The 14240-nt window shown below is 40.7% G+C and overlaps 1 protein-coding gene across 1 annotated transcript in view; it reads left to right on the top strand.

Moving 5' to 3' along the window:
* Positions 1-14240, top strand: part of ACOXL (acyl-CoA oxidase like) — a 368132-nt gene that overhangs the window by 244126 nt on the left and 109766 nt on the right. Inside the window, 1 exon segment of the mRNA XM_053200963.1 lies at positions 7811-7920. Coding sequence (XP_053056938.1) covers positions 7811-7920 — 110 coding nt within the window.

Genomic DNA, 14240 nt, shown 5'->3' with positions numbered 1-14240 from the left:
CACCTCATGCCAGTCAGAGTGGCTAAAATGAACAAATCCGGAGACTATGGATGCTGGAGAGGATGTGGAGAAACAGGAACCCTCTTGCACTGTTGGTGGGAATGCAAACTGGTGCAGCCGCTCTGGAAAACAGCATGGGGGTTCCTCAAAAAATTAAAAAGAAAACTACCCTACAACCTAGAAATAGCACTACTATGAATTTATCCAAAGGATACAGGAGTGCTGATTCATAGGGACACATGTACCCCAATGTTTATAGCAGTGCTTTCAACAATAGCCGAATTATGGAAAGAGCCTAAATTTCTGTCAACTGATGAATGGATAAAGAAGGTGTGGTTTATATATACAATGGAATACTACTTGGCAATGAGAAAGAATGAAATCATGCCATTTGTAGCAACGTGGATGGTACTGGAAGGTATTATGTTGAGTGAAGTAAGTCAGCCAGAGAAAGACAGATATCATATGTTTTCACTCATATGTAGAACTTGAGAAACTTAACAGAAGACCATGGGGGAAGGGAAGGGGAAAAATGTTTCAAACAGAGAAAGAGGGAGACAAACCATGTGCCCAGTGGCCTTTGAATTTCCTCTGTCACCCTCATCCCTTTATTCTGTCCTACTGACCGTTCCTGCCTGTCTCCCCAGCATTCTGGGGTTCTAGCATTCTCTTGGTATCCCCAGTGCCCAACACAGAACCTGCCACCCAGGAGGTGCGGTGTAGGTGTGGGATTATTAAACAGGTGGACCCTGGGTTTAAGTCCTAGTGCCACCCACTTTCTAGCTGTGTGACCCTGGCAGGCTGACCTCTCTAGGCCTCAGTTGCCTTTCTAGGTGATGGGATGATTCTACCCAAAGTTGTCAGGAGGATTAAATTAATCATTCCACTTACAGAGTTTGGAACAGTTCCTGGTCTTACTAGATGACCCAAAAAAAAAAAAAAAAAAAAAAAAAAAAGGCAGCTGTTACCATTAGGTACTGAACAAATGAATGAACAAATAAATAAAGCTTATCCATGCCCCTTGAAGGACAGATGTTTCTTATTCATCTTTGTGATCCCCACTATACTCAATATAGACAGTAGGTGCCTTGTACACAGTGTGTGCTCCATAAATGTGGGTGGGATGAAGGAAGAAAACCACAAAGATGTACTTTATTTCCTACTGGGAGGAGACATTGGGAAAATAAGTTAAATTTGGTCCAGGTTTAACGACAACAACTACAACAACAACAAAACCTCCCGAAAACTGATCACTCCTAAGTTCTACTGAGCAGTGCTTGAATTTTTGCTGAGCTTATATCACTGCTTTGGATTCATCCATCCTCCTAAAGTATTAAGTTCAAATCCATGTTGAAGGCCCAGCAATTACTCATGGCATCGTACATGTGGGTTTATCTGTTAAAATAGCTCTTCCTCTTTTCTCCTCGCTCTCCTATCTCTGCCTTCCTTTTCCCTCTTCTTCCCTCTTCCCTCTTCCTTCCTTCCTCCCTCCCTCCCTCCCTGGCTCCCTCTCTCCCTCTCTCCTTTCCCTTCCTTCCTTCCTTCCTTCCTTCCTTCCTTCCTTCCTTCCTTCCTCCCTCCCTCCCTCCCTCCCTCCCTCCCTCCCTCCCTTTCTTCCTTCCTTTTCTTCTGGGCAGGGAATTTTTAAAGATTCTCCTCAAAGAAATCTCACTTTGATGGGATGTCTAGCACCTTAAAGAGGAAAAAAGTCAAGGGCTTAGAGAATCGTGTCCACTTAGCTTTTTCTCACAACCTCACACCCTGAGTGGCACCTAAGCTGTCCTCAGGAACCTAGAGTTGCCAGATGTAGTTGTAATAAAGATACAGGACACGCAGTTCCATTTGTGTCTGGCAATCCTACTGAGGTCCTGAGGGCCAAGTCCAGCTTTGTGGGGTGGAACCTGTATAGTTGTATGAGGCCTCATTCTAGGAAGGGCCTATGCTTGGTTTAATACTCTGCTCTCACCATCTTGAAATTCTTAATAATTTTTGAGCAAGGGACCCCTGCATTCTCATTTTGCACTGGGCTCCAAATTACATAGCCAGTCCTGCCTAGGGCATGATTTGGGACCCCAATGCCATAAGTATTGCCCCTTTGAGTGGCTCCATCCCCCTATACGGCTCAAGCCTGAGTGCAGCCCCACTTCCTGGCTCGTCCTTGTTACATAATGGATGATATCTGGGGGGTTTTCCTAAGACACCATGTTTTCCATTCTAATTGGTTCTCAGGATTTCTGTCTTGGCAGCCGATACCACTTGTTAAGACTTTTTCATCCAAGTTTCACTGTACCTGGCATAAATCAGTGAGGTACTTAGTATATAGAAATGCTAGTTGCTTCATAGGTACCTTGAAAAGCCATTTGACCTAAAAAAAAATAAGTTTTATTGATGCTATATAATCACTGTTGCCTGATACATATGATATTCATTATAAATGCATGTTTATGATGTCATTATTCTGCACAATTGCTTAGACTCATAGTTTCCAAATGTTGGCTGTAGATTAGCGTGATTCCTCCTGCAGATGGGATCTTTTTTAAAAGGCAAGAACATGGCTGTTCTGACTACTCAGGCCCCTAGAGTTCCCTTAAGAAAGGGGTTCCTGAGCAGGTGCGCTGGGAATTAATCAAGTATATGGAAGAAAAAGAGTATTCATATTTAGAACCAGAGAACTAACTGTGCAGATAACCACAGAAACAACATGACCACGAAAACAGTCACCTAGAAAGAAATAACATCACAAGTTGTCTTAAGAAAATCTTGTGTAAGTATTCAAAACACCAGACTTAGATAAGGGTGTAATAGCTTGTATTACAAGATAATATTTCACTTCCCAAAATGATCTACTACTGGGTTCATTTTTCTTTTTCTTTTTTTAAGTTTATTTATTTTGAGACCGGGGGGGGGGGAGTGTAAATGGGGAAGGGCCACAGAGAGGGAGAGAGGGAGAATCCCAAGCACTGATAGTGCAGAGCCCAGCGTGGGACTTGAACTCGTGAACTGAACCATGAGATCATGACCTGAGTTGAAATCAAGAGTCAGATGCTTAACCGACTGAGGTTCCCTGGGTTCATTTTTAAATAATGAAATCTCTACTATAACTAAGATAGTCAATGTGTAAAGATTATATTGAATTTCCTGATTTGGGGTAGTCATTATTACTGTGAAAGATATCACTTTGGGAGGAATCTGAGTGATGACTACATAAAACCTCTCTGTACTATGTTAGGTTTTCAACTTTTTGTGGGTCTATAATTATTTTAAAATAGGAAGTTAAAATATGTGTATATGTATGTGTACACACACACACACACACACACACACACACACACACACCATAGCATATTATAATGTATTTAGGAGCACATCTATGAGTGAAAACAAGCACATCTTCATGGCATGCCCAGTCAAAATGGTGACTGATTTCTTTGCCTCTCTGGTCATTTATCAAATAAAGTGTTGGAGTTAGAGACTGTAATGCCCAAACAGCATGGTAGCTGATAGCTTTAGTCATTTAATCTCTCAACAAGGGGTATCAACAGCAGGAAATAAACTTGTTTTTACATCATATTTTCTTGTCTCGTGACCTAAAAAAGGAGGAAAGAAGCCAAGAGCCAGGAACAAAAGGGAAAGAAAAGGGAGCAAAGATCCAAAATGACCGATCTGCCAGCGCCCAACTTGTCTGTTTTTTTTTTTCTCTTAAGTTTAGCCCCTGAGCTGGATTATTGTATCATTCTAATTTTAATTCTAGCTCAGGTGAGTTATTTTTTTCCAATTTAAGTTGCTTAAATCCGAAAGGTGGAAGTAGTGACAAAAAGGAAAGGAAATGATTAAGGAATGGAGCAGGTTGGATGAGATATTGAAAACAGGAAGGGGATTGATTTATTTATTCATTCATTCAAGAAAGATCCTTCCGCTTTCCATTCCGTGTTGCCCGTTGTCTGACGACATAAGAATGAACCAACTGTGACCTGGCATTTACCTTACAGGCAGTAAAAAGATAAGAAGCCGAGAAACAAGTTGCTTTGCTCTTTATCATCAGGCAGCAATTACTGCTATGAAGGAAAATAGAGGAAGGTAAAGATACAGAAGGGTGGAAATCAGAGAAAGGAATTTTTAATGCTTGGAATGATGTTGCTCTTGTAACACAAGGGATGTGGAATTATAGCCATCATAAATTTAATAGATGAGCAAAAACAAAGAATGTACACTTAATCCTAGCGATGTGTCAGTGAAAGCAAACTTGATCACTGTATAATTTGAATTCTACTTAAAGTTAGTTAATTTCTCCCCTCCCATTTTTCCCATTGCTGGGAGTGTTTTGATGTTTACACTTGTTTTGTATAGCAGCAGACATAAAAATGTTCATGTCCTTTGACCCATAATACAGTACTGTGATTCTTTTTTTTTTTTAATTTTTTTTAACGTTTATTTATTTTTGAGACAGAGAGAGACAGAGCATGAACGGGGGAGGGGCAGAGAGAGAGGGAGACACAGAATCGGAAGCAGGCTCCAGGCTCTGAGCCATCACCCCAGAGCCCGACGCAGGGCTCGAACTCACGGACCGCGACATGGTGACCTGAGCTGAAGTCGGACGCTCAACCGACTGAGCCACCCAGGTGCCCCTACAGTACTGTGATTCTTAAATATATTGGACCTAATGCCCTCTTTTTTGTAAACAATATTTTGTAATACCCCCTCTACTATCCTGAAATGAAATCATGGATACTATAACTTATCTGGAGATATAATCTCAAGAATTCAAGACAATATTTCAAAGAAACAAAAGGAATTTGTAATAAACATAACAACACAGTAAGACAATGTCTGGAAGCCAGTGCATGGGATTACCATGGCAGCCTCCAGCAGAGACCGAAGCCCAGGGATAGGGACGTGTCACAACTGGGAACATCGACCAGCTTGCACGTCACTGGCCTGAAGCAAGTTCTGTGGCCACCCCTAACTTCAGAGAGCAAGGGACTTTAGTCCTTCCATGGGCCTGGGATGGGAAGAACCTGAAAGCTTTGGTATAAATGAGTTAGGCTCTGGGCTATCATTTGGCTGCATGGGTTTGACCACATGGGTTTTGACAGGACCCTGGATGTGGCACGATCCCCTGCTGGTTAAGACGAGCCAATGAATAATTGCATGACTGGCTCTGCCCAGCACTGCCAATAAAGCTCCCCTAGGCAGATCTGCCTTGACAATTTTCTAGCATCTTTCTTATAGGCCGGGTGGTCCTTTATAAGGATCTTTGCATCACATGAGGTCACGTGATTTATTCTCAGGTAGTAACAACAACAAAAAAGGGACAATGAATGCTATTCGTCTGAATATACTGATATGAAATTAATGACAGTATAAAATTGGAAACAATCTAAATAAGTGAATAGGAATCTTTAATTAGCTGTGATGGTTCCAAACAAAAAATATTGCACAGCCATTAAACAGATAATTAGGATCAGAGACAGCAGTGTGAACCAAAAATATCACTTAAGATATACTGTTGACTGAAAGTATATACAACATTTTATATAATCTCTATAGAAACATAAATGTATCTGAAACAAAGAAGGAAATATTCTTTTTTTTAAATTTTTTTAATTTTATTTTTTTCAATATATGAAATTTATTGTCAAATTGGTTTCCATACAACACCCAGTGCTCATCCCAAAAGGTGCCCTCCTCAATACCCATCGCCCACCCTCCCCTCCCTCCCACCCCCCATCAACCCTCAGTTTGTTCTCAGTTTTTAAGAGTCTCTTATGCTTTGGCTCTCTCCCACTCTAACCTCTTTTTTTTTTTTTTTTCCTTCCCCTCCTCCATGGGTTTCTGTTAAGTTTCTCAGGATCCACATGAGAGTGAAAACATATGGTATCTGTCTTTCTCTGTATGGCTTATTTCACTTAGCATCACACTCTCCAGTTCCATCCACGTTGCTACAAAGGGCCATATTTCATTCTTTCTCATTGCCATGTAGTACTCCATTATGTATATAAACCACAATTTCTTTATCCATTCATCAGTTGATGGACATTTAGGCTCTTTCCATAATTTGGCTATTGTTGAGAGTGCTGCTATAAACATTGGGGTACAAGTGCCCCTATGCATCAGTACTCCTGTATCCCTTGGGTAAATTCCTAACAGTGCTATTGCTGGGTCATAGGGTAGGTCTATTTTTAATTTTCTGAGGAACCTCCACACTGCTTTCCAGGGTGGCTGCACCAATTTGCATTCCCACCAACAGTGCAAGAGGGTTCCCGTTTCTCCACATCCTCTCCAGCATCTATAGTCTCCTGATTTGTTCATTTTGGCCACTCTGACTGGCGTGAGGTGATATCTGAGTGTGGTCTTGATTTGTATTTCCCTGATAAGGAGCGACGTTGAGCATCTTTTCATGTGCCTGTTGGCCATCGGATGTCTTCTTTAGAGAAGTGTCTATTCATGTTTTCTGCCCATTTCTTCACTGGGTTATTTGTTTTTCGGGTGTGGAGTTTGGTGAGCTCTTTATAGATTTTGGATACTAGCCCTTTGTCCGATATGTCATTTGCAAATATCTTTTCCCATTCCGTTGGTTGCCTTTTAGTTTTGTTGATTGTTTCCTTTGCTGTGCAGAAGCTTTTTATCTTCATAAGGTCCCAGTAATTCATTTTTGCTTTTAATTCCCTTGCCTTTGGGGATGTGTCGAGTAAGAGCTTGCTACGGCTGAAAGAAGGAAATATTCTAAAGGTAGTTCTATATGTGATTGAATCACCTATAAATTGCTACCTAACGAATCATCCCAAAATTGAGTAACTTATTTTTTTTTGATGTTTATTTACTTATTTGTTTTTGACAGAGACAGAGCACAACCTGTGAGGGTACAGAGAGAGAGAGAGAGAGAGGGAGGGAGGGAGGGAGGGAGGGAGGGAGACACAGACTCAGAACCAGGCTCCAGGCTCTGAGCTGTCAACACAGAGCCAGATGTGGGGCTCAAACCCCAAGCCGTGAGATCATGACCTGAACCAAAGTCAGACACTTCACCCACTGAGCCACCCAGGCGCCCCCCAAATTGAGTAACTTAAAACAGCACACAATTGTTAGCTCCTGGTTCTGTGGGTCAGCAATTTGGTCTGGGTTGGGCTCATATGGTGTCGTTCTTCTGTTGGCCTGGCCTGGCCCCACTCACCCTATGGCAGTCAGCTAGAGGCTTGGCAGGCAGGTTGGTCCAAGGTGGTCTCACCAACACATCTAGCAGTTGCTGCCGACTGTTGGGTGCACCTCTATCTGTAGCAGGCTAGACACGGACATCATTTTTTTTTTTTAACAAAACTGGAAAAGCATGCGGTATGTTAGGGCCAACTTATAACTTTCAAGCTGCCGAGGGAGAGGATTGATGGAGCTTGTTTTATGGGTACATTTTAATACTATTCCCCAAAGGCCTCATCAGCCATAGAATATTAGAGGCAAAAAAGAAAATAGACCATCCGTCTGTCTGGTTCAGGGAAGGCAAGTAGGTTTTATTTGAAGTGTCGACTCAACTGCTTGGTCCCAGGACTGGCATTAAAGGCTGATGTCTCAGGTGGGCGAGAGAGCAGTAGGTAGTTAGCCAGTTAGGCAAGTTGGCCATAGGGGAGGGATGGACAGTGGAGCATAAGCACCACACATTGGCCATGGGAGACAGAGACCTCCGGAAGGATAGGGTTTGCATTTGATTCCTTTCAAGGAGTTTGCTAGAAGCAACTAGCCCTTCTCTGGCTCCAGCATTTAAAGACACCCTAGCACCTCTTTACATTCTTGACAAATGACTGACAAGTGATAAACTGCATAGGTTGTGGTGCGGGAACTGCTGGCTCGATGTACCAAACAGCATCAAGAGAAGCCACTCTCCCCCGTGTTCCGAGACTGGGCTGAGTCTGGGAGTGACAAGCTGAGAACCAGGTACGTGACTGCTCAGGCTGTGACCGTCCTTGGCCCCCAGTGTCTTACTATCGAGCCTGAGTGCATGGAGCCTCGTCGTGGCACGACCACTCTTATTGAAATTTTTAATATTCCATACGGACGAGCAATGCACGATTGTGGTAGCATCAGTGCTCGTTCACCCACTCCCCAACTTGAGAACCAGAACACCGTTAATTCTGTTCTTTCTCCTCCTGTGCCTCCTTCGTTGTGTGTCCTCTGTTCCCAGCACTTCAGAGATTTTAATCCTAAGTACCCCCATGAGGTAAGTTACTGTTTCCATTTCACAGATGAGGAAATTGAGGCATAGAGGTTATTTTGCCCATGGTTACTTGCTAGGGAGTGACAGAGCTAGGATTTGAATGCAGGTGGTTTGGCTTCAGGATCCATGCTTTTGCTTGTTTTTATTGATTTTTTTAGTGTTGTCTTTAAGCTTGATAAGTAAGGGGTAGCGTATGTGGTATTCTGTAGCTTCCTGTTTTCACTCTATTTTGTGTCTAAGATTCATCTCAGCTGTTATGTGTGTGGATGAAGAACTGTTCTCTTTGTTTATAATATTTAATCATGTGTATATGTCCCCATCTACATAGCCATTCTAATAACCAACATCAGTGGACATGAGAGTTGTGCTTTTGATATTTTGCACAAAGCTCCCGTGAAAAATCTTGCACGTTTTCTGGGTAATATGTATAAGGGTTTCTACAGGGCCTTCAAATTTAGTTGCTGTGACTCAGAATAAGAAATAAATTTTACATCAACCACTGACGCCCACACATCCATAGAGCTCCCCACTCCACACACACCCCGAATCAGACAGCACCAAAGCAAACATCTCATGAAACCTTGCTTCTCCTGTTACTCGTAATGATCTCTGATAGTTTTCAAGTTTATTTTTTAAAAATACTGACCTCAATCCTTTAAACTGATTTCACAACCAATTAGAGATGTGCAATCTGTTGTTTGAAAAACACTCCTCAGTAGTACATAGGAGTGAAAGTGCTGTGTTGTGGGGGGTATACCAGTGTCCAAGTTCACTAGATCAGAACAAATTATTTTTCAGAGTCATTTTGCAGATGTATACCTTCACCGGAAGCATGTGTCCTGTGGAACCATCCTCACCAACATGTGGGATTATCAGTCTTAATCAGCCTTAATACACACACACACACACACACACACACACACACACGCAAAGATCTCTCACTGTGACTTTAAATTGCATTTTCCTTATTACTGTTAATTAAAGTTGAGCATGCTTTCACAAGTGTATTTGCCACTTTTATTTCCTCTCATGTGAAATGCCTGTCCATGTGTTTTGCCAATCTTTCTTTTTCTTTCTTTTTTTTAATTCTTACTGAGTTTTGTTGTTGTTGTTGTTGTTGTTTATCCTTTGTTGTTACAGATGTTACAACTACCTCCTCCAAGTTTGTGCCTTGTCTTATATTTTCTTTATGGTGCCTTTTAACATAAATTATTAAATTACTATTGAATTTATCAATCTTTTATATTCCACACTCTGTGCATCTTGTCTACTTTGAGATCATGAAATACCGGTTTGAGCGTTTCACCTTCCACATTTAATTCTCGAGTCCGTTAGAGGTTTATGCCTGTAGTGTGAGGAAGGGATCTAACTTCATTTTTTTTGCCTCCTGTAGGGATTGTCTGTTGTTCCAGCACCACTTACCAAATTGACTATCTTTTACTAGTGATCTTCAGTGCCTGCTCTGGCATTCATATAGATTTCTACACATGTGGGAGGCCATTCTGGTGGTGCTTTGTTCCTAGTCTGTTTGTGTATCCTAATCCAACAATACAATACATTGTTGCAATTATACTAGATTTGTAATTATAACCTTATATTATTGTATCTAAAATATAATTCAGAGGGGCGCCTGGGTGGTTCAGTCAGTTAAGCATCTGACTTCGGCTCAGGACATGACCTCCGGTTCATGGGTTCAAGCCCCATGTCAGCCTCTGTGCTGACAGCTCAGAGCCTGGAGCCTGCTTTGGATTCTGTCTTCCTCTCTCTCTGCCCCTCTCCTGCTCACACTGTCTCTCTCTCTCTCTCTCTCTCTCTCTCTCTCTCTCTCTCAAAAATAAATAAACATTAAAAAAATTTGTTTTAATATAATTCAGAGTTGTGTTGACTTTTGCCCTTTCATACAAGTTTTGGAATCAGTTTGTTACATTTCTCAAAAAAAAAAAAGAGAGAGAGAGAGAAAAAAAAACAAAAAACAAACACCTGCAGACACAAAAGGAAAATATTCTATGACTGTGGTTTTATGAGGCATCTAGGGTAGTCAGATTCATAGATACAGGAAGTAGAACATGGTTACAAGGGCTGGGAGGAGGAGAGAATGGGTGTTATTATTGAGTGGGTACAGAATTTCAATTTGTGATGATGAAAAAGTTCTGGAGAGGGATGGTGGTAAGGGTTGTGCACCATTGTGAATGTACTTAATGCCACTGAACTGTACTCTTGTATAGGGTTAAAATGATTGATTTTATGTGATGTATATCTTACCACAATTTTTAAAAATCTGCTATAATTTTCTTTGAAAGTGTTTTGTCTTATAGCTTTGCAAAAAAATTGACGTATTTATAAAACTGACCCTCGTCTCAAAGATTTTCGTTTTCTAAGTGTTTTCCAGAAATTTATAATTTTTTCCATACATAGTACATTCTTTGATAGATTACTAGGTACTTTATGATTTTGTTATTGTAAAAAGAATAGTTTTGAAGTTATGTTTTTTTGTTGCCCATTTATTATAAATGCAGTTGACTTTTGTCTATAAACCTGACCATAAAAAAAATTTCTTCTGGGTCTATAGATTCTTTGAGTGTTTTTTTAACACAGACAAGCGTACCATTTGCAAATGATGACTTTTTACACCTTTCTTTCCACTTTTTATTCCTTTTATATTTTTTCATGTAGAAGGTGTTCTTTTGTCTTATTCCTGGTTTTAAAAAGACTTAGCTTAACATTTCACTATTAAGAAGGATATTTGCTGAAGTTTTTGATAGATACACTTTGCTTCCTAAAAAAGCTCCACTTACTGTTATTTCTAATACATTTTTTGTCATTAGTAGGTGACAAGTTTTATTGATTTTACTGCAAATGATTTTTTTGCATCTATTGAAATGATCTATTTCTTCCTTAACTTGTTAATGTGATAAATAAGCCTCATAAATCTTTTAATGTTAAACTACTCTTGGATGCTTGAGAAACATTCACTTTTGTTATGCTGCATCGTTGTTTTAATATTTTCCTGAGTTTGGCTTGCTAGTGTTGTTTTAGGGTTTTTGTTTACTTATCGGCCTACTGTTTTCCTTTCTTGTAGTTCCCTGATTTGAATTCATGTCAAGTTTTACTGGTTTCGTAAAGCTATTTTGGGAGTAGTTTCTTATTTTGTGGGAGAATTTGATAAGCTATTTGAAAACTATCTGGGCCTGGGGGAATATTTAAACTACTAATTCAATTATAGTTGACCCTTGAACAAAACGGGTTTGAACTACAAAGGGCCACTTACATGCAGACTTTCTTTGATAAACATAATACAGTACTGTAAATGTATTTTCTCTCCCTTATGATTTCCTTTTTTTTCCCCTTTTTTAAAAATGTTTCTTTATTTTTGAGAGAGAGAATGACAGATTGCAAGTACAAGAGTGGCAGAGAGAGGAAGACAGACTCTGAAGCAGGCTCCAGGCTCTGAGCTGTCAACCGAGAGCCAACGCGGGGCTGGAACTCATGGACTGTGAGATCATGACCTGAGCCAAAGTCGGACGCTCAACCAACTGAGCCACCCAGGCGCCCCTCCCTTATGATTTTCTTAATAACATTTTCTTTTCTCTAGTTTACTGTACTATAAGAATATAGTATATAATACATGTAGCATACAAAATATGTGTTAATTGATCGTTTTTGTTATTGGTAAAGCTTCCAGACAACAGTAGACTATGAGGAGTTAAGTTTTGGGTGAGTCAGAAGTTATACGCAGATTTTCGAGTGCACAGGGGTCAGGGTCCCGACCCTCATGTTGTTCCAGCATCAAGTGTAGTTTAATTGTTTTAAGACCATTTAGGCTTCCTCTTCTCGTGTCAGTTTTCATAAATAATATTTTCTAAGAATTTATCCACTTAGATTTGAATTTATTTGTATAAGGTTTTTTCATACTGTTCACTGATTATCCTTTTAACTTCTGCTAGATCTGTAGTTATGTCCCATTTGTCACTCCTAGAATTAATTTCATGTGCTTTTTCTCTCCTTTTTTGTTGCTTAATCTTACCAGATGGTTGGTTGTTGTTGTTGTTGTTATTTTAAACAACCAACTTTCCTCTTTGTTGATCCTCTCTGCGGTAACTTTGTTTTTTATTTCATTGATCTATGCTCATAAATGTTTTGTTTCCTACTTTTGAGGAGTTTATTGTGCTTTTCAACTTTTGTGCATTTTTTAAATTGTTATTTTTATTTGGAGGAAGATTATTAGTCTCCATAACTAAAATGTGTTGAACTAATTTCCAAGGAAACTATTTATTTTAAAATGTCATTTAGGGGTGTCTGGGTGGCTCAGTAGGTTAAGCATCGAACTCTTTATTTTGGGTATGTCATGATCTCATGATTCATGGGATTGAGCCACATATCGGGCTCTGTACTGATAGCATAGATCCTGCTTGGGACTCTCTCTCCCTCTCTCTGTGCCCCCCCCAACCCCCGCCCTGCACTCACTCACACATGTTCTCTCTCTCTTTCTCTCAAAATAAATAAACTTAAAAAGAAAAGAAAATGTCATTTTATCATCCTGATTTAAAACATGGGAAACAGGTGCCTGGGTGGCTCAGTTGGTTAAGTGTCCAACTTCAGCTCAGGTCATGATCTCACAGTTCATGAGTTCGAGCCCTGCATCGGGCTCTGTGCTGACAGCTTGGAGCCTGGAGCCTGCTTCAGATTCTGTGACTCCTTCCCTGTCTGCCCCTCTCCTGCTCACACTCTGTCTCTCTCTCTCTCTCAAAAAAATAAAAATAATAAAAATAAATAAAACATGGGAAACACAATAAATAATAGTGTGTGGCACTTTTCATGTCTATTAGCATAAAGTGAAATTAAGAAATATGTAATCTGTCCTTTTTTTTCTTTTTTCTCTCTCCCTTTCTTTTTCCCTTTCTTTCTCCCTCTCTTTCCTTCCTTCCTTCCTTCCTTCCTTCCTTCCTTCCTTCCTTCCTTCCTTCCTTTCTTCCTTCCTTCATACTGGTCATGTTCCTGTTTTTTCAAACTCTAATCTATCTTAAAGCTTGAAAACATCAGGTCCCATATTCTAGGACTGTTTCACTTAACTCGTTATTAGTTGTAATGTCTCAATTTGTCCTTGCACATTCTGTAAAGCCACTGCGTCTTTTTAATATTTCTAGCCCTGAGTGGGCAATGGATAGTACTGTTAGCTTCCCCCTCCCCCCACAATTCTTCAGTTTGAAAATTATCCAACATATAAGGAGTTGAAAGAACAGTACAACTCCCATCGGAATCAGCTCCATTCGTTCAGGAAACTTGTTCCCAAACTGACAGCACATCATCTGCCCTTTCATTTCTTTTCCACATAGCAGAGCAGGGCTCGTTTCCATCATTTTGAAGGCACAGCAGACCCTCACCCATATGCAAATTTATATTCATGGCAAATTTTCCGGGATAGACTTGAGATGTGCCAAAGGCAGTATTCCACTTGTAAATATTTGGAAAGTTCCAGTCCATTTATTTTTGTCTCGCTTATTAACCTCTAAAACAGTATACATCTCTGTCGCACACATCCAGGTTTTACTGATTCAGTCTGTTTATCTACTTACATCCCCAAACCTTGCTCTGGTTTTTATGTATCTTGAGAAAAGCCTTTATCGTCCAACATGTTTTCAGTGCCCTGGGCACTTCTGTCAGCATCGGTGATGCAGCAGTGACTGTGGGTTCTCAGCCTTCATGGAACCTACAATCAGATGGCGGTCATATTGACAACTCATGAGAGACGTACCCACGAGCAGGCGGGGGCATGAAGAAGGATGGGCTGAGGACTTCCGGGTGCCCTGAAATGCCTCCAAGTAGGCAGTCATTTGTGTGGACACTCAGAAGCTACCCATTCATCTGGACTGTGGGAGGAATTAGTCTCCAGAGACTAGGTGAGGGAGGCAGGACGTGGCTCTGAGAGTGGCTATAGCTGGTTATGCAAACAGCTGAGTTCTGTCCCCTTGTCCTGATGAATGCTGCCTCTCCCCTCCCCCTGGGACTGCCTCTCCCTCTCTCCCTGGAGCTGCCAGCGGAG

This window comes from Acinonyx jubatus, chromosome A3 (genome assembly GCF_027475565.1).
Source record: "Acinonyx jubatus isolate Ajub_Pintada_27869175 chromosome A3, VMU_Ajub_asm_v1.0, whole genome shotgun sequence".
Classification (NCBI taxonomy): Eukaryota; Metazoa; Chordata; class Mammalia; order Carnivora; family Felidae; genus Acinonyx; species Acinonyx jubatus.
The sequence above is the reverse complement of the archived record's forward strand: the minus strand, read 5'-3'. Positions and strand labels throughout refer to the sequence as shown.